The sequence below is a fragment of the Molothrus aeneus genome, chromosome 32 (assembly GCF_037042795.1).
Source record: "Molothrus aeneus isolate 106 chromosome 32, BPBGC_Maene_1.0, whole genome shotgun sequence".
In the NCBI taxonomy this organism is placed as follows: domain Eukaryota; kingdom Metazoa; phylum Chordata; class Aves; order Passeriformes; family Icteridae; genus Molothrus; species Molothrus aeneus.
In genome coordinates this window covers 184,784-205,813 of record NC_089677.1, presented here as the reverse complement: position 1 = coordinate 205,813, position 21,030 = coordinate 184,784, and the positions used below count along the sequence as shown (strand labels likewise).

The window sequence follows — 21,030 nt, the reverse complement described above, 5'->3', positions numbered from 1 at the left end:
AAATATTACAAAATATAAAAACGCACTACAACATACCACCACTATAAACAGCAGCAAGGAGTGATGCCTCGGGATTGCTGGTGCTTGATTTTCCATGTCCACCTCAGCACAAGGTTAATTTTTATGACAGACATAAGCAAGGCTTCAGTTTAGCCACATCTTTGGGCCTCCAGCACAAAAATGTTTGGTCTTACAATAGTTGTTCAGTCATCCCTTGTTCTTATTCCAAATAAGCAATCATCACATTCTCTAAAATCTGGATCCTCCCAGTAAAATTAACATTAAATTTTATTTTGACAAATTACATACCAGTGCATTTCTTCTGCAACTGATTCTATCCAGCACAACTTCCTTGTAATGAACACAGCCCAGCAGAGGCAGAACAGTAAAAGTCAAGGGATATATAAATACACTGGGAAAACTACCAGCACTCAGGAGTTCAGAGACCCAGATCCTGTTTCCCTTCTCTAGCTTCCTAAGTTAGATATGACTTCTAACAGCACTGCCAGTTACCAGCAGAGCCTGTAGCATAAAGAATGCACTACAACCTGGAGATTTTTCCCCTTTTTTAAGGTACTAAACAGGGTAAATGCCCAGACAAATTCTTAGGGAATTCTGCTTATAAGTGACCTCCAGGCAAAGCATGAACCATTAAACCCTTGCAATCTGAATGTCCAGTCAGGTTTCTTTTCCCCACCTTGACTGTAACATCCTTATCTGCATGCTGGCAATCTGATGGAGACAATGCTGAAAGCTTTGCCATTGCCCAGGTAAATGATGCCCATGGCTTTCCCTTCATCCACAGATTCAGTCATTTTATCCCAGGACCTGACTGGTCCTGCTAAGTGTACCAAGGGTAAGTCATAAAATCATGGAAGTGTTTAGGTTGGAAGTGACTTTAAAGATCAGGGATCCAGGGGCAACCATAGCTTCTCTGAACTTCCTGTGCTGGGGCCTCACTACCCTAAAAGGGAAGAATTTCTTTCCAATATCCAACCTAAATCTATTCTGTTTCAGTTTGAAACCATTCCCCCTTGTCCTGTCACTCCAGGCCCTTATCAACAGAGTCTCTCCATCTTTCTTGCAGGCTCCCTTCAGGTACTGGAAGGCTGCAATTAGGTCACCTCTTTTCCAAATCCATGCTGACCTTCAAGTCACCTCCTTTTCCTTCATGCACCCAGAAAGGTGTGAAGAAAATGCACACCATGATTTCCTCTTTCAGGGACAGGAGTGAAACTGCCTGGTCTGCAGCTGCCTGAATTGACCCTCTTACCCCTTCTGACAAAAGGTGAAGCATTTGCCCTTTTTTTCAGCCATTAGTGTTCTCTAGAATGTAGAAATACTGAAGGCTTCTAAAATAAATGGAATCTTCATGCTCTCTTTAGCCCCCTGGCAAAGAAACTGGCTGCAAAACATACCCACACACAGAGTTCTCGTCAAGTCAGCTTCCTGGAGATCAAAGCAAGGGCAGCAGCTTGGGAACTGCCCACATCCAACTGGGAGTCAACCATCAGGGAGACAGCATGCTTCTAGGCATGGATACAGCACAGTAAGGAGCACATCAGCTTTCTGAACAGGTTACTGCCTTTCTGCAAGCAACCTCCCCAAGAAGAAATCTAGCCATTAAATTGTTTTTCCCTCCTCCACCACTGAGAATTTTGTCACACTTTGTATGGAAATGCCCTTCCCAGTGCTGAAATTACCTGTGGGTGTATACTTCAGGTGCTTAATTCCTTGGGTGTGGGCACATACAATGCTAGAAGCGGCATAGTTGTACTCACTTGGTCTTCTGAAACGTGAGCTTATCAGAATGATAAGCCCTTTTCTTACCCTCCTGCATCTCTATTGTTGCATTCTCACAGCCTGCTTTATACCTGAACATCTTGAATAATGAGTGAGGTACTTCTAAAAAAGGTTTAAAGAGGTCAGACTGAGAGCTGTTACAGAAAGTATCATGAAACTTTTAGTGGAGGTGTAATTACCCATACTTACAGTGTGTGCGTGTGTCTTAGCAGATTTTGATACATCTTCAATAAATAAAATATTAACATAAACTTCAGACAAGTACAGAGCTATCTGGACACCCTAATTTTTCAAGATGTATTCAAAACAAAGAGAATCCAAATAACTTATTCTTGCTTCATCCAAAGGGGAAATTTTCAATGTCGTGGAAAAAACTGGCCACTGACTAGAAATTTTTACTGTAACTTAGTAAAAATTTAGTTATAGTTCTGCAATTCTAAAAATAAAAAACTGAAGTAGTTGAAAAAGTAAATTGTTACTTTGGAAGAGTATTTTGGGATTTCGGGATTTCTTTACCCTCTTTTTAGGGCCCTGGGGTTAGAGCTCTACCAAAGCAGTCAAGGTAATTCAAGAAAAACGTCCATTTTGCTTGTCCTTACCCATGTTTTCTTCGCCAAAAAAACACATGGGAGACATTCTTTCCCCCTCCCAACTAGGAAGGTACTGACTGTTCATTGTAAACATTTAATTATACAGATGAAGTACTCATAGTATTATACACAACTGTACAAATTACATTACTATAATCCCAGTAATGCCCAGCTTGGGAGCCAAATCCAGGCTCCTGTTTTGCTGAGCTCAGCAGTAGATTGAAGGCTTGAAAACACATTTTAGTGTTTGGCAGATACAAAACCAAAATAAGAAACGCTTGTTCCTAAACTAAGCTATGAAATCCCACTTTTAGGATGAGATGGCAACACAAGGAGACAACTTGCAGAATAGACAAGAAAGATGAGAAGAAGACACAAAATAATGGAGATCAAAAGTACACACACAGTTAGTATCAAAGGTTTGTTTGGTTTTTAAACAAGCCACAAGTCAGTGCTTGTTTTTGTTATTCATATTTGCTATTTCTACTGCAGCAGTGCCCAGAAGTCCCATCCAGACATCCCACGCTCAGTCCCTGCTTTTAAATCTTGATGCAATCAGACACTGACTATCCCAAAGCTTCATGTATGAGGAGATCACTCTAAGTTTTCTCTCTCATCTAAATCATATAAATAATAAGTCACAACACTTGGCAAAACTCATTCAATTCAGATTGTAATAACATAAGGCAAGTTTCTGTTAACTCTTCAGTGGCACCCACTTCAACACAATCTCCTTGAATTTAGGATAAGCACAAGAATGATGCACCACTGAAGACACACCAACCTTCTTCAAAGAAATTAAGTGAAAGCTTATAGTAACTGAGCATATATAGGGTCAAAAACCAGTCTAGTGATAATTTTCAACAGAGTGAATAAAGCAAGCCTTGATTTTAAAAACATTTAGCTAGACTAGCAACCCTTTCCCTTCACCAACTCAAAATCAAATATAGCTGAGGCCAGAACAGCAGGCTCTGGACAACCACCTCCACAGTCCACAGTGCAGCAGTGAATCATACCTGATCCCAGAATTAATAGGCTTTACCTCTGCAGAGTCAGACCAGCTCATTCTGGGAGTCTGGCTGCAGTCAGTTTGTGCTGTTGACAGTCACACCATCATTCACGTTTAACTACGAATGGAAGAGCTGTTTTGTTTCAAGAAGCAAAAGTAATTTACAACACTGATAATACTCTCACTCCCAGCTCCCTTAAAAGAAAACAAAAGGCCTAATACATGCCCCCAGAAAATTACCAAAGCCCAATTTTCAGGCTTGGTTTCCTTGGCGTAATTCAGATGTTTTGATTTATGTATGCAATATTATGATGCGAGTCAGAACCTCACCCTTTTTTTAAACAATCTCCCTAATATATTTGGCAGTTCTTATGGCTCTGGTAAATGTAATAAAAACAGCAGGTTGGATTTGTCAGAGTAAACTGCAGTCAAGGGTGACCTCCAGACAACTTTTAGGCTGTGTGATCCTCTTGAAGATAGATTTTAGGATCAATTGTGGGACACCCAGAAGATCAAAAGCTCTGGATTTTGAGTATCAAGATGCACCCCTGTGTCACAAGCAAGAGCTCTCTCAGAGGCCCAAAGGATTAGAGTACTTCCCCTACTTCTCCCCAGTATTTCAACAACTTTTGTTTATCCGTGTACTAGCCAGGGATCAGGTTTTGAAAGGGAAGTAAAAACAGAAGTTTAAAGATTCTGCCCCACTATGTTTAGGATTTCTTCTTAAACTGCTGTGTTTTGTTGACAACAAAATTTATTTCTTTCTTTTCAGGGTGTCTCACTCAACCCACTACACAGGGTCTTCTGACAAAACTGGTCCTTAGGTTTCATTATTCAGTCACGGTTTGCTGCTACAGAAGAAAAAAATACTGGTAAGGAAGGCCAGAATTCAATTTAGGAAAACAGAATAGCTTTCTTTAAGAAAAAAATGGAAGAAACAGCTGAGGATAGAATGGAATAAAATCAGACACAAAGGATAAAATTTAAGTTCATTTGAGTTAATTTTACATTATGTTGAATGACCAAATAGCCAATTCTGCTCTTTGGGTGCTGACTGATGGCTCCATGGCCAACCCACTGCAGAAAGAGATGAGCCTGTGTTCTAAGCTACATTTTCAGGCCCTCAGAGGGTGTCTGAGGTCAGATGTCCTCATTCAGTCCCTATTCTAAGCAGAGAACCCACGCCCACAGATGAGCTGTGGTACATGAGCAGATCCGTTGGTGTCCACAGCGGTTCTGAAGTGCAATAATCCAAAAAGGAATTGTGCCAACTTGCACACATCAAGAGCCAAGTCCCAGGCTCCAGCAAAATGACAAACATTGTTTAAAAACATGTTTGCTGAAGGCCTTGCTGGTGAACGGGTCACTTGGCAAAACTGTGAACACAAGGCATGCTGTGCAGCTGCCTAAAAGCTCAGCTCTCCTGTGTGCCTGAGCAAAACCAGGATCCAGGAGAAATTGGCAGCTTACAAAGGATGCCCAACAGGACCTCTATAATGATGTTGCTCCATGGCCTTGCTGCCAGCAAAAGCTGCTGGGAAATGGCTCTTATTTCTGCTACTGATGTAAAACTCTCAAGCCTGCATAGAAGAGCTTTTCTCTTCAACGCTCTTTGCTCTTTTCCCTTCCTCTTTGAAAATGCCAAGCTGAACTCCTCCATGCCTGTCAGCACACTCCCCCGCTTCCTTGACTTTTTCCTTTAGGATATGTAGACAGGAATGGTGGTGATGCTAGAAGTTTTCTTCTGGCAAGGAGACCTGGAAAGATTAAACTTTCCAGATGGAGAGATCTCTGACTGGCAAAAAAGTAAATTTTGTGCATTAGAGAATCTAAAGCTTCCCTTTAGTCATATGAAAAAAATTCTAACATTAGGATACTATTTCCATCTCCAACTTAACACACAAGGCTGAGTTTAGATGCAGTCACATGGGAAAAGAGGTGGATGAGAGCAGTATCAATAAAGGCGGATGGTCAGCACTACCAATAAAAGAATTACTTCTTGGGTTTAGTAGCTTGCAAATCCAGAAATTGTCTAGCTTGCTTATGTTCCAAGGCTAGAATCAGATGGTATCGGTTTCCCAGATTTAGAAGAGTGATGAACTGAATTTTCATCTCAGTACCAAACACTTTTCCCTATGTTTAAGTTGCTATCATCTGAAGTTGAAATACTGGCAGGGAAACCAAACTCATATATGTAATTATCCAGAACAAAAAGAAAATCACCAGAATGGCACAGAATTAAAAGGATGGCTTGTATCTACTTATGTGGGCCCATTGCCTCTTCGAAATCTACCTTTCAGGAGATATTCAACCAAGGCTAAATGAAGTTACCAAGAGAAATTCCACTGATTCCAGGAACTGGGCCTTGGCTGCAAACCAGAAAGTACTCAGGCAGAAATGCAAATTCAAGCAATGTTATGAAGATCCTTTAAAGCTGTGACTCAACTGCAATCTTAGTTTGCTAACTTCCTTATGAGAGTCCCTCTTTCTTCTGTATGACACCCTTGTACATTGAAGAAAAAATATTGTGAAGTTACAGGCTCTAAGTGTCTCAAAATATCGCTGCTTATGGAGCACCTAAAATGCATTTCATTTTACAGATGGCAGCAAATGCAGCTTAACCGCAACCTCTACGCTGTTACCGGCAGGAGAAAATCTTATTGTCGATTTTCTTTTTAATTGCATCATTCTCAAGATACTGCATGCTCATTTGCTTCAAGGGCTGAACTTTTATTTTGTCATTTATCAGCTGGTGGAATCTTCACTGCAGAATCTTCACTAACACACAAATCCCTTGGGATACCCAACACTAAATAAAACAAAAATAGCTAGCTTGAAAGACAGTGCCCTGATGCATATGTGTGCATTTGTGTATATATAAATGAGTATGTGTTAATTGGGCTGCAGAGCACAATGCTTTTGTGCTGGCTGCAAAAAAGCTTGTCCGTAACATTCCTTGGACAAAATGAGGTCTCTGACCATAAGAGTTGTCACACAGCAGCATACTGTTAACCACAGTATCTTTACAGATTTAGCAGAATAACTGAATATTAATATTTAAACATGTGCATGTCTCTTGTCAGATATCTTATGCGAAACTGAGAAAATTCTCCTTTGTTTTCAGCTTTTTTTAAACTTTATTGCATGAGCAGCACATACGTTAGCATACAGTTGGCTATAGGGATTTTTCTGGAATGCTTCTATTTGAGGCTCTGTATTCTCAGGTGTTGCTGTTTAGATCACCATCTACTTGACATCACAAAGTGATTTTAAGGGGAAAAAACCCAGACAAACAAAAAAACCCTTCTGAAATCTGATTGATTTATCATGATGCCAGCCACAAAAAAGTTGCATGAAACCAAGAAGTAAAGACAAAAGTGAGGGGCAGCTTTTACAGATTGCTCTGCAGGTGGTGGGTATGTGTATAGAATGAAATGAAGACAGAAACCATTAACCCCTTTGCTGGTGCAGCTGAGCAAGTAGGCACAGAGAAAGCTGAGGTGTACAAAAAGATCTTGTTTTACCCTTCATACAAGGCACACATACATTGCAAGGATCAAGACTCTGCTGAGCTGGCAGCTGCTGCCAGGCAGGTGGCCCCTGGTTGCTGTTGGACATCCCTGATTCATGCTGGGTTTCTATTTCCAGGGGAAGATGAGGAAACTGATGTGTCAGGTTTTGACACCAAAACATTTTTCTTCACAGAATGATGATCACACTTGAAATAAACTGAGAAGCATTTTTGCTTTCAATGAATTACTAATTTCAGAGTAATCCACCAAATTTCTAGTTTCATATCGTACTGTGCTCTTGTTTCTCATTTAGAATTGTATGTCATTTAAACATTCGTAATTTCTTGGTGATTTACTGCGTACCTTTGTACAACTGGAGGAAACTGAAAACTGCAGTCTATTTTAAAAGAATTGACTTTACTACTGTGACTACCCGCAAGAACAGAAGGACTGAAGACAGTTTGCAAAGATGGAGCATTACACTGTGACCTCTCCTTGACAGCAATAAAACAGGTTTGAATTCTGTATCATCTGGCAGAGCTTGTGACCTGGAGACAAATGGCATCCCCAAGGCTTCCCTGGGTTTCAGCAGCATTGTTTCTTTAAATAAAAGACAATGTACACCATTAGGTCATAATCCTTCCTAGAGCTTCCAGTACTGCAAGTTCTGCTTTTAAGGGGCCAGATCAGCAGAACCATGCTGATAACACCACAGAACTGCATCTCTAAGTGATCAGAGACTGATGTTTCAGGGAGAGAGTCATGCAGGAGTACAAGGAGAAGTTACGTAATATAAGGGAGACAGCTTCTTGCAGTCAGAGATGCCTTTGGGAAGGGTCTAGAGCACAAGTCTTAGGAGGAGTGGCTTAGAGAACTGGGGTTGTTTAGCCTGGAAAAAAGAAGGGTCAGGGCTTCTCTCATGGCTCTCTACAACTACCTGAAAGGAGGTTTTTCTTTTCTGGTGATCTAAACAAAGTAGTGGCCAGTCTCTTCTCCCAGGTAACAAGTGATAGCATGAAAGGCAATGGTCTCGAGTTGTATCAGGGAAGGGTTAAATTGGATATCAGGAAAAATTTCTTCACCAAAGGGTTATCAAGCACTGAAACAGGCTGGGAGTGGTTGAATCACCATTCCTGGAGGTATTTAAAAGATATGAAGATGTGATGCTTAAGAACATGGTTTAGTGGTGGACTTGGAAGTTCTGGGTTAACAGCTGGACTGATCATAGGAGTTTTTTTGCCAAGATAACTGATTCGATGGCTCTATGATTCTCTAACTCATTTGTTCTTCAAACACTCAAAGATAAAAAAAAATATTATTTTAGTTCTGGCCTTGAACACTTCAAGGGATAGGGCACGTACAGAATCAGAGAATAAGTTAGGTTGGAAAAGATCTCTGAGATCACTGAGTCCAGCATATGACCTAACACCACCATGTTCCATCAACCTAAAAACTTCATTAACCCTGATCCAAGTACAAGCCCCTCTATAGTGGTCACACCAGATTTCAGGGATCTGTTCCAGATGGAGTGACACTGCACTGGTTTGGCATGGAGAGCCTTTACTGCTTATGGTGATAAGTGAGGGGGCAAAGTCATAGGAGGGAAAGATAAACCTCGAATGATTTGCTGAAATTTACAGGGTCTTGCTGGATATTTACTGATAAACACAGCACATTTAATGAGGAAATACTGAAGAGACAAAAGTGTCTGACAGCATTGCCCATCCCAATGTGCAGCTCCAGGCAAAGCTTTGCAGGGAAGAGAAGGTCTGTCTGTAGCATCCAGTTTAACTAGAGGGGTTAACTGTGGTTGGACAACAGAAAAAAGCAGCAGCATTTTACAGTCACACCCAATTCCCCATTTTCAGCAGCCTCATTCACAGCCTCCCCGTTTTCTCTCTGAATTATCAGAGACATTAATAAGAGCCTTTTCCACTCCCCACTTTGTCTGATCTTTCTAATTAGGAATACTGAACATATATATATATATATATATATATATATATATATATATCTGAGAAAGAGCCTGGCAGCAGCAAGCAGACTTAGTTCACTGCATGCAGGGCATGGAAAATGTTCTGCTCTCCCAGGGTCAACAGGAAAGCTACAATCAGTGACTCAGCATTAGCGCAGTAACTGCTCTCCAGGGAATCCAAGACAACCCCTTCAAGCATTCCTGCCTATTTCTGTGCACAGAGGGATCAGACAGCAAAAATGCTCCTTGAAGCAATTCCCTACCTCCGATAAAGACATCTCTTCCATCAACTAACAATTATATAGCCCTGTCAAGTTTTGCCTCATGATCCACATCTCTGGCCACATCCAGGCAGCAGCCCATACTAAAATCTGGGGCTTTTTGTGGAACAGCTGTGCTCTGTGCAAGGCAGACGTGGCATTTCATTAAGGACAGGGTAATAGCTTGATTCCCTTAGGGACTTGCCGCTGGGAAATAGAACATCTCCTTTCATAAACAGGCAAGGTCACCATGCTTGTTTTGGATTTGATGCTGAGATACTGAGTATCTGTTCATTATATATTGAATATTAATGCACTAATGCACCTGCATGTAAAACTAATTTTCTAAGGAAAGCAGCCTTATATTAAATTTCAATGCCTATTTAGCTACAGAATGCAAAGAATTCTGACTGATGCCTAAACTATTTTCTGTATTTTACTTTCCATGTTGGATTCAGAAGTTGAAAAATTCCAAGTAACCAACTGTTGAAAAGCACAAACTAAGTTATTTTGCCTGATCATACTGTATCACCCTTTTGTAACCCACAGCTTCTCTTCTATTTAACAGGAGTCATCTTCCAGCAGATTCACACGTACACACTGTGAAGAAGACAGGACACAAATGTGACACTTCAGTATTCAAACCCCTGTAGATATAATGATAAAAGCCACACAAATTTCACAGAGATATTTGAAAAGGGATCAAAATTCTAGGCAAGTTCTTTCAAAATATTTCTAAATACTACCAAAAATCATGAGTCCCCAGAGGACCTTTCCTGAAGAACCTAAACATTATCCAACTAATTTTAACCAAACTGCTTCACTCTGATCTTACTTCAGCCCAAATACTCATTTTATCTCTTTGCTTAGAATATTTAGAAGTTGACAACTTGCATTTCTCTGTTCCTTTGGTTCCTGGAATACTTACTTTCTGGATGTGCAAACAAGAAAATCCAGAGGCCAACAATAGGTCAAAGCTAGATGTAAAAGAAGGAGTTACTTGCAAAGTGAATGTGTCATGGGACAGTAGAAGATTACACAGGGTAAGATATGAAAGAAGAAATAAAGTATATTCTCCTAAACCCAGATACAAATACTATTCTGCATTAAATCAGTAGTTTGTGGGGAAAAAGAGTAATTATTCACTAGAGTTTAGAAATTATAAAGGTACATAAATAAGAGAAAGGATTTTATTCTGCAGCTTCCTGTGCTTACTCCAATATATCTCATCAGAGATCATGATCAGAAATTTCAAATGCGAATGTTGTCTGAAGATTTGGAACAAAGTTTTGCTGCATTTTGATTTGTTATATACCTCAGGGATTTCCCAAACTGGAGCATGCAAACCAGAACAGTAAATGAAAAGGCAGTCTCTAGATTGTGATCAACTAGAAGAAGTCTGCAAAAATGTTAAGAATAATGCTTCCTGCCATCCTTGTCTGTCATTAAATTAATATCTAGCAGAATTAACAGTTTCATTTTTAGAAAAAAAATCTCCAAGGGTGTCAACATTTGTACATGACAAACACCTTTGAGGAGTAGGTTTTCTGCCTTAGGCAAGGATTTTTGAGTAATTTTAAAATGATCAGCATCAGAAAGACACCTTCTTCCTTAAGAGGACCTGGATGAACTTGTGTAAGTTTTTTTTCTTCCCAAGGCTGCAGCAGCCTAACTTAGAGCTCTGCCTTCTCCTTTTCTTCATTTGAAACACACTGGAGCAGGCTGCCAAAGGTTCAAGCAGAGGTCATCATGTCCTGTTTGCTGTTGGCAAGTCTAAAACTGCTGAAACATCCTAGGAAGAAAAATGGGTACATCTAATACAGCTACAACAATAAAACAGTTACTAGGGAACCCCATCTAGAGCTAATAATACCTCCAAGCTGTGCTGCTCAACTGAAAAGACAAGCCAGCAGCATTTATACATAAAATGCAAACAGATCTTACAGAAGTCTTGATAAATACCTAGGTTTATCATTTCCTCAAGTGTTTTAAAACACAAAAGGGAAAACCACACCACACTTGGGATTGTTTCACATTATCCACTGTGATGAAAGCTGGGGGTGGACTTGGCAGTGTGAGGTTAAAGGTTGGACTTAACGACCTTGAGGATCTTTTCCAACCTAAATCATTCTATGACAGACTTGTAGAAAGCAACTAATGTGACTGTTTCCTTTTATATTACTCACAAATTTTCCTGAATATGAAAACAATCCACCCTCAGTTAAAAACACACCAAAACCAAACTACCTCTGTTCTTGGACATACGTAAGATTTTCCTAGCTTAATGCCTCAAAACACTAAAAGGAAAAAAACATGTTTTCTGCCAGACCTACTTGTCTCAAAGTCAACTATTTTACCTCTAACTTCTGCAGAAGGAGAAGGATTCTTCCAGTCGAGTCTTGCTCAAACTTTTAGACCAATACTCCATAAAGGCATATTGACAATTCTCAGATTAATTCCTAGTAATTCCTTGCCTGCTAGGGCCAGATCCGTCCCTTCCTCTCATTTCACATCAGCTATGTCCAAATTCTCACTAGCATTAGGTATGAGCTTGAACTCTGGCATTTATCATAGCTGGAGGAGTCTGAGCAAGTTCACAACCTCACCACTGGCTTAAGATCCATAGGATCTTGAGAGCCTCAGGCCAAGTCAGTGTCTCCTTACAAATGTTTACATTTAATACAGCAAAGGGCTTTGACACCCTTCTTGTCACTATAGATTTTTTCACTGGGATGGCAAACTAAACAGGATCATGACACACAGGTGGAGGTCATGCAAAACGGGAATTTAAAAGATTACATCATTACAGTGTAAAATGCTGCAGCACCCATCAAAATCAGACATATACAGGTTTGTTCATGTACAATTCTTTTTGCTGTTTGTTTTAGACACAGGAAAAATACACAGCTGTTACAGCAGAAGTCAGCATTTTGCTCCTCATGAACTGAGTAAACAGAAGCCCTCTGCTTCACCCAGCTAAACGGATTTCAGATTAGATTCCAGAATAAACCATATGAACTTACCTTACATTTCAACATGTTGGCCACTCTCTCTTGCATTGACTGTCCAGCCTTCGGCCTGACAAGAATATAAACTGCTTTCACTTCAGGGCTGGAGCGCAAAAGTTTTTCCACCAGTACTTTGCCCATGAAACCTGTAGCTCCTGTGATAAGTACGGTCTTCCCATTGTAATAAGCTGAGACTGAAGACATGGTGCTTTCTTGTTCTGTCCCTTCCCGCAGCAGGTACCTGAGAAAATGCAGAAATAAAGTTTTAAAGGCTTTTGGGATAACCTTTTTAGTCACCTAGGTAAACTCAAATTGGTTCAGTCAATGCCAATTTTAAAAATGATTTTTTTAAAAAAGGCTTTATTGCAAAAATACGCTACAAAAATCTGAGAAGCTTAAAAAAATCAAGCTCAGCCTTATCCTCTATGTGACACCACAGCTGCACACAGAGGTCAAACACAGCTCATGCTGTCCAAGGTTCCCAGAAGGAGATGCTCACTGCAGTGCTGAAGAACGTTTATCTGCTACTGTGGAATGGCAGCCATGAAGATATGCAGCTATTCCTACAAGACAAAGGAGAAAGAAATTTCCTCACAAACCCTGCTGTGTTTTCCACTCAATTCCACTGTGCCTACGGCATTCCTTGTCAGCCATCACTCATCAACATGCTCAGACTTTTCCTGTTGCCTTCACTTGAAATAACACCATGAAGAAAGCTCTTCTTCACATAAGACAGTGCAGTGACACTGCTCTGCACGACTGCAATACCATGCACAGGTTACAACCCTTCACAAGCTGTTATGGCCAGAATTCATCCCAGTTCACTCTAAGGAGTGTAGACACGATAGGCTTCCCTTTGGAGATTCACTGACATGGACCAGGTTCCCACATGATGTGTCCCAGTTAAATATTTTAATTAGATGAAATAGTTTCAGGCCTGAATGTTCCCAGTCACCCTGATTCAAACTCTTAAGTTGATTAAATGCAAACAAAGCTGGACTGAATCCTCTTAGAAAAGCCCTTCTTCCCCTATTAGCCTAACAGAAGCAAAATAACCATCTTTGAAGTGGGGCAGACCACAGCAAGCACAAAATACACACTGCAAGGAAAAGGCTCATGAAAAATACCAGTAAATGTTTTGAAAAAAGCCTACTGAATTTGAAACAAAAAGAAACAAGAATAGTAGAATGCTGCCTTTCACGTATTCAAGAACCAGAACAATGATCTTCAAAGTATCTCAGAAAAACTCCTCCAGCAGAAACTTCAGAGACATAAACTAGGGAGTCAAGCCTAACAAAATACTACTTTTCTTTCCCACTGCTGCCTGGGACCACAGCACTCAGCATCAAACAAATGAAAATCCCCAAATTTCTTTATCCATGACAAAACATCAGGTGTAGAATCCAGTTTAGAAAGTGGGTCAAGCAGAATAACCTCTCAGGGACACTATTTTACAAACTAATAGCTGTGGGTATTCTGGCTCAGTGAATTTGGTTATTAGCCTACTTTTAGATGTCGTCAAGATTGTAACTTAGATGACTACAGAAGGCTCATCTAGGCCTATTAAAAACCTGTTCTTATTAAAGAGCTGGCCACTCAGGAAGTTAAATCAACAGGTTAAAACGACTGGATAATTAACTTATTGATAACAAAATGTCACGTCTCATTCCAATTCAGAAAACTGACTCATACTGGAAGACAGGAACTTGCAGAGCCAGGGAGCATGTGAAAAGTGTGTACGGCCAGAAGAAGGTTGTAGTTCAGCCAGATGAAGGCAAAAGATCTCAGAAACTTGGCATGACACATGCCCTCCTGTTGTGGTTTGTGTTTGGTTTGTTCCGTTCCCCCCTCTCCTAGCTTGGCAAGTTGGTCTGGCTCAAACCCCCAGTTATGTCAATCACGGTTTTCCCCTCCTCATTTTCCCTCATTATCCCTTATTTGTCCTTGTATCCCCTCCCCAGGCCTTCTGCCAGTCACCGACACCCCGCCCCAAGTTCCAGAATCTTCCAGCTAGGGTGTCGAGTGATTGGCTGGTAGGCCTGGGCTCCTCCCCTGACCTATCCCCATTGATCCACACCACCCATCAGTCTTCAATGTATGCAAATTTTCGTTCTATGATTGGTTTCTTGTGTACCCACCCCTTCCCTGTAAAACCCGGTCCCCGGAGGGGCCCGGGGCTCCTCCTCCGCTCGCCACCTTTGGGTGGCCACCCTGCACTTCCCCTACCCTGGATTAAACCAAGTTAATTCACCCAGCAGAGGAGGGCCGTCTCTTTTCTTCACTCCTGCGGCGTGGTTGCTTTAATATCGGTGACTGTTTCCTCTCGCCCCACCCACGGTCGGCACATGCTTCTGGCTTCGTGCCAGGGGAGTGCCGGTGTAACTGAAGGTGGCTGGTCTAAATCCCTTCAGCCGGGCCCCCCTTAAAAACAGCCACAGCTTCAGTTGCTGGCGCCCAACGTGGGGCCCCTCTGCATCGATTGCCTGCTCCTGGTCGGCCGGATTCGGGACCAGTAGAGCCTGGACTTACAATCTTCGCAAGGACCCTACGGATTTTGGACTCCGTCCTTTGGACGCAGCAGCACCCCGAGGTGAGCAGGCCCTCTGAGGCAGCGCTCCCCGGGGACCGGACGGGACCTCGAGCACCCCGAGCTGTCCGGCCGCAGGACCCGCTTTGCCGCGCTTTCCTTTGATCGCCCACCGGACACGTGAGTGTTTCGCCGCTCTCCCTGTCGTCCTCCCCAGTCCCCAGGGTGTTCTGCCGCCCTCCCTTGATTTTACAGGCAGGGGCCGGTGGGTGGTCACCTTTTAGTTTTCGTTTTTCCTTTTGCGTGGCAGATTGGGCTCGAAGTTCGTAGTAGTGGACATTTGACTTCGTGGGAAGTCTCTACTAGCTATGGGTGCTAAGCTGTCCACTGCCCAAAAGAGACTTATTATCCAAGTTGAGGGAATCCTTGTTGGGGGGGGAATTGTTTATGAAAAACCTGTTGTTGAAAAATTAATAAAATGGGTCTCTTCTGAGTTCCCGGAGGTTTCGCCTGACCTGATCAAAGATCCAGTCTTTTGGCGGAGGGTCAAAACTCGACTCTCGGAGTTGATCAGGCCAGGCGACGCTTCCCTCATACAATTGGCCAGGCTTGTTGCCCAAATTAGAAAAATATTAAAAGAAGAAGGGAGCTCAGAACAGGCCACAGTTCGAGTTAAACGTTGCCCCAGTTCGGTTTCGCACCCCAGTTCGGTTTCCTCACCCTCTGTCCCGAATACCCCTTCCCGTACGCCCAAACTTAAAACCGGGATTCTGAAGGGGGCACCCCCCCAGACCAGCCAGGCGCAGGGCGTTCCATCATCCCCTGGCCCTCTCCAGAATACCCGGTCCCCCTGCCCCGAGAGTTCTGACCAAACTCTCGGGGGCTCCTCGACTTGTCCTGCCTCCCCTGCTCCTGTCCCCAAACCCCAGAGTTATGTACCCCAGTTCGTTGAATCCCCAGTTTGCCCCGGGTCGCCTCTGGTTTCACAAGATGGCCGCGGCGCGGCCCAAAATGGAGGCGACCGCATGGTCGAGATGGCGGGAAAACCCCCATCCTCATCCCAGAATCCTTTTCTTCCAAGTTCCAACCCCTTCCTGCCTCTCGGCCACTCCCCTTTCCCTGCCCCTTCCCTCCCGACCTCCCCCCAGCTCCACCCTCTATCTGACCCCTCCCATCTCGTTTCCCCTCCTCCCTTTCCCGTGATAGCTCCTCCCATTGTTCCTCCCACAATCCCGCCCCTTTCCCCGCCCACCGCTTGCCACTGTGCCCCACCTCCTGCTCCCGCCTCCGGGGACGGCCCCTCGTCATCGGGCCACCCAGTCTCCCGCCACGCCCCCTCCTCCCCTTCTTCCGGTTCCCACGCCCCTCCCTCCGGTTCCCACGGTTTGGGGTCCGGGGGGGGGGCCGAGGGCCGGGAACCGGAGCCGGCCATGGTACCATCGGTGGCTCCGGTTGTTTACCAGCCAGAAGCGGGTGGGGGAGTGCGTCGCCAATGGGTCCCATTGAGTCATTCACAAATTAAGGAACTGGTCAAAGCCCAAAAGGAGTACGGCCGGGAGAGTGAATACTTCCGGGGAGTGTTGGAAGCAACACTCTCCGAAGCAGAGATCACCCCCTTCGAGGTCCGGCGGCTTTTCACTTGCCTGCTGAATCCATCCGAGTGGGTAATGTGGGAAGCCGCCTGGAGGAGGGGGGTGACTGAAGCCCTCCCGAGCCTGTGGAGTCAACCCCAATCGGGAGTTGATTTCACAGGTCGCCCTTTGGCCATCGACCAGCTCCTGGGGACCGGGGACTGGGAAGATGGGCACTCCCAGGCGAGTACCCTTCCCCGGGAGGCTCTTAAAGCGTCGGCAGCTGCCGCAGAAAAAGCCTTTTTGTTGCTGCCGGGGGGCGCGCCCCCAACTGCCTTTTCTAGAATCTTTCAGGGTCCAGACGAGACCTTCCTTGACTTCGTGGAGAAGTTGAGGAAGGCCATTGAACATCAGGTGTCGGATGAAGGAGCTAGAAGCACTATCTTGCGGGAGGTGGCGTCCTCAAATGCCAACCAGGCATGCAGGGATGCCATCCTCAGCCTGCCCCTCCACCCGGCACCGCAGATGGCCGATATGTTGGAAGTGTGCGTGCGCAAGGTCCCGCTTTTGACCACCAGGGACAGCGAAAAGAGGAGGACTCAACCTCCCCGGGTCGCCGCGGCAGAAGAGCCCTCCACCGAGCAGGGTGTTGCAGCAGCTGTTTCGTCGAAGTCCTCCGCACCCTGCCATTTGTGTGGGAGGACTGGACATTGGATGCCGGACTGCCCCCTACGGGCAGAATTTTACAAATTCAAAAGGGAGCAGGGACAGTTGGGGGTCAACCCCCCAAAAAACTGAAATCGGAGCGCAGTGCCCCCCTGCGCTCTGACAAAAATCAGGCGGGCCATTTATCATCATCGCGTAGGGGGAAGGGAGATCAGGGACCGCCGCCAACTAAATGTGACCAATACTTACCGGACTTGACTTCTGTTTTACCAATTCAAACAAGACCTGTGCTAACGACCGCTTCTGCTTTTGCACCCTATAGGTTGCGGCTCTCGGAGGCTCTCCACCTGAGGACCTCCGACTTTCAACTCGTTGCTGTCAACCCGGAGTGCCCAGGTAACTGGGGACGGATTCGCTGCAAGTATGTTGTGGTCGGTGATACTAAGCACACACCACCGACGGTGAACATTATCCCGGGCCTCTTACCATCGGACCCGGGGGTGTTCGCCGTCGGCCTGCACTGTGTCCAGCCCCCCATCTTTTTGCCTAAGGGGCAGATTGTAGCTCAGGCAATCCCAGTGCCTGAAATAACCTGGGATTTACATCAAACACCAGGAAACTCCACGCCAACCATCGCTTGGGCCCAGGTTTTGGGGCACGAAAGACCTCGCCTCGACTGTTATATTACAAAAGGGGGGGAAGGCAAACAGCTAAAAGGCCTGTTGGACACTGGGGCGGATGTCACGGTCATTCCTTCTCGGGAGTGGCCGTCGCATTGGGAGTTACAAACCGCGCCTGGACACGTCCGTGGTGTTGGGGGTTTACAATTGGCCAGACAATCTAAGAGCATCGTGCAAATCACGGGGCCGGATGGGCAATTGGCTTCTATACGCCCATTCGTTTTGGATTATACGGAGCCCCTGTGGGGGAGAGACCTCTTAGCCCAGTGGGGAGCCCGAATTGACCTTCCAGCGGCTCCCCAGGTTTTTCGGGTGGCGGTCACTGATGAGCGCCCTACCTGGAAGCTCAATTGGAAATCAGATAAGCCAGTCCAGGTAGTGCAGTGGCCGCTTAATAAACAGAAATTGGCGGCGCTCAAGGAGCTCGTTGAGGAGCAACTACTTAAGGGCAATATCGTGGAGACCACGTCGCCGTGGAATTCTCCCGTGTTTGTCATCAAAAAGCCCAATAAGGACAAGTGGCGGCTTCTCCACGACCTCCGCCAGATCAACAACATTATAGAAGATATGGGGCCTCTCCAACCAGGGATGCCCTCCCCCAACGATGCTCCCACAAAATTGGGAATTGGCTGTGATCGATATAAAGGATTGCTTTTTTCAAATTCCCCTCCACCCAGACGATGCCCCGCGTTTTGCGTTCACGGTTCCTTCCATCAACCGTGAGTCCCCAAGCAAGCGCTACCATTGGCGGGTTCTCCCGCAAGGCATGAAGTGCAGCCCAGTGATCTGCCAATGGTACGTCGCTTCCTTGCTGTCCCCAATACGTGCAGTGGTAAACGATGCCATCATTTACCATTACATGGATGACATCCTGGTGTGTGCCCCGACCGCTGACATACTTGGCCACGCCCTTGACCTGACAGTCGATGCGCTGGTTGCTGCAGGGTTCGAGCTCCAGCAGGAAAAAATTCAAAGGGTGCCACCTTGGAAGTATCTGGGCCTGGAGATTACTAAGAGGACCATTGTTCCTCAGAAATTGGCTATTGTAACTACTATTAAAACCTTGGCGGATGTCCACCAGCTGTGTGGATCTTTGAATTGGGTAAGACCTTGGCTGGGCATACCAACAGAAGACCTGGCCCCCCTTTTCAATTTATTGAAAGGGAGAGAGGAGCTAAGTTCTCCCAGGACCCTTACCCCAGAGGCAAGGGTTGCACTGGAGAAAATCCAGAGACTCATTTCGGCTAGGCAGGCCCACCGTTGTCATCCGGGCCTGCCATTTAAATTCATTATTTGCGGCAAACTACCACACCTCCACGGGGTGATTTTTCAGTGGGACAACACCGTTAAAGGCAGGGACCGAGGCTCGAGTGACCCCCTCTTAATCATAGAGTGGGTGTTCCTCAGCCACCATCGGTCCAAGAGAATGACACAGCCCGCTGAACTGGTGGCAGAGTTGATCCGGAAAGCTAGGCTGAGGATCAGAGAGCTGGCAGGCGTTGATCTTGCGTGCATACACATTCCTCTTAAATTAAATTCGGGCCACCTAAAACAAAAGGTAATTGACAGCCTCCTGCAAACGAATACATCTTTGCAGTTCGCTCTGGACAGCTACCCCGGCCAAATTAGTGTTGATCGGCCGGCCCACAAATTATTCAATCAGGAATTTGTGTTATCTACAAAATCAATCCAGAGTAGAACCCCTCTAAAGGCAATGACCATTTTTACTGACGTGTCCGGAAGATCCCACAAGTCAGTCATGACTTGGAGGAATCCCCAAACTCGGGAGTGGGAGTCCGATGTCACCAAGGTTGAAGGTTCACCTCAAATTGCCGAGTTGGACGCAGTCGTCAGAGCCTTTGAGAGGTTCCCTGGACCTTTCAATTTAGTTACGGATTCAGCCTATGTAGCGGGTGTAGTGTCCAGAGCTGAAAATGCTGTGCTGCAGGAGGTGTCAAACCCAAAATTGTACGACTTGCTCTCCAAATTGGTTCAATTGGTCTCCCACCGAGAGCAACCCTTTTATGTCATGCACGTGAGATCACACACCGATTTGCCGGGGTTCATAGCGGAGGGCAACCGGCGTGCCGATGCCCTTGCCGCCCCTGTTCAAGCGGCCCCGCTCCCTGATCTCTTCAGTCAAGCCAAGATCAGCCACCAGTTGTTCCATCAGAATGCGCCTGGCCTGGTTCGGCAGTTCCATCTGACGCACGAACAGGCCAAGGCCATCGTGGCTACATGTCCTCACTGCCAGTCCCACCAGCTCCCTTCTGTCCCTCTCGGAGCTAACCCCCGTGGTTTGTCCAGCTGCGAGGTGTGGCAGATGGACGTAACCCATTATCCATCATTCGGCCGCTTTAAGTTTGTACATGTCTCTGTGGATACTTTCTCTAGTGCTGTCTTTGCCTCTGCCCACACAGGTGAGAGGGCTGCAGATTGCAGGAAGCATATGCTTCAGGCATTTGCGGTCCTGGGCATCCCTAAGGTAATCAAAACAGATAACGGCCCAGCTTACAAATCCAAGGAACTGCGGAGCTTCCTGCAGCAATGGGGAATAGAACACAAGACCGGCATCCCCTATTCCCCGACAGACCAAGCCGTGGTGGAGAGGACCCACCAGAGCCTTAAAAGGGTTTTGGAGCAACAGCATTCGGCAGTGAAGGTGGAGTCCCCTCACATCCGTCTCGCACGGGCGTTGTATACTATCAACTTTCTAAATTGCTCCTTTGAAAATCTCAACCCGCCCATAGTGCGACACTTCGGGAAGCACGAGGAGCTGCGACCTAGGGCCAGGCCCCCGGTCCTCATTAAGGATCCGGAGACCTGGAAAACGGAAGGGCCATTTGATCTCGTGACCTGGGGTAGGGGATACGCTTGCGTGTCCACTCCCTCAGGTCCGAGATGGATTCCATCAAAGTGGGTCAAGCCCTTCCGCCCTAAGCGGGGTGCAAGACCAGAACCGGTCCCACAGGTAGCAGAGGCGTGTTGGCGGCGGAAACGGAGGAACTGGTGGGCGAGCCACCATTGACCACGGTCCTGACCCCCCCCCTCTCAAGCCAGACCTTCTTAATTTATATTTCTGTTTCTTTTTAGTTGATCTCCCGCCTGCATGGACCCGATGCCATAGTTCGGTCCGTTTTATATTTTGTTTTAGTTATATTCGTAATTGTCATCGCCTGCTCCCTAATGTGGGGATTGGTTAAGAGACTTCTGCTGAATGCCTCAGCGGCCAACATAAACCATCTGGAGCTTTCAGATGTCGAGGAGGACCCTGCCTCGACTTCAGACTCTGAAAGCGTGAGCGGTGGAAGCCTGAACTTTAAAACAGCACAAGAGACAACTGCCGCCTGATTATAAGGGACTGTTTGTTTTCTCCCTTCCTTTTCTTTTTAAAACAAAAAAGGGGGAGATGTTGTGGTTTGTGTTTGG

The 21,030-nt window shown here is 45.4% G+C and overlaps 1 protein-coding gene across 2 annotated transcripts in view; it reads right to left on the bottom strand.

Annotated features, from left to right (window-relative positions):
- Positions 1 to 21,030, bottom strand: part of LOC136568456 (fatty acyl-CoA reductase 1-like) — a 136,049-nt gene that overhangs the window by 56,751 nt on the left and 58,268 nt on the right. For both annotated transcript variants that reach the window (XM_066568454.1, XM_066568455.1), the window contains exon 2: positions 12,173 to 12,398. In XM_066568454.1, coding sequence (XP_066424551.1) covers positions 12,173 to 12,361 — 189 coding nt within the window. In that variant the 5' untranslated portion in view covers positions 12,362 to 12,398. The remainder of the gene's footprint in view (positions 1 to 12,172; positions 12,399 to 21,030) is intronic.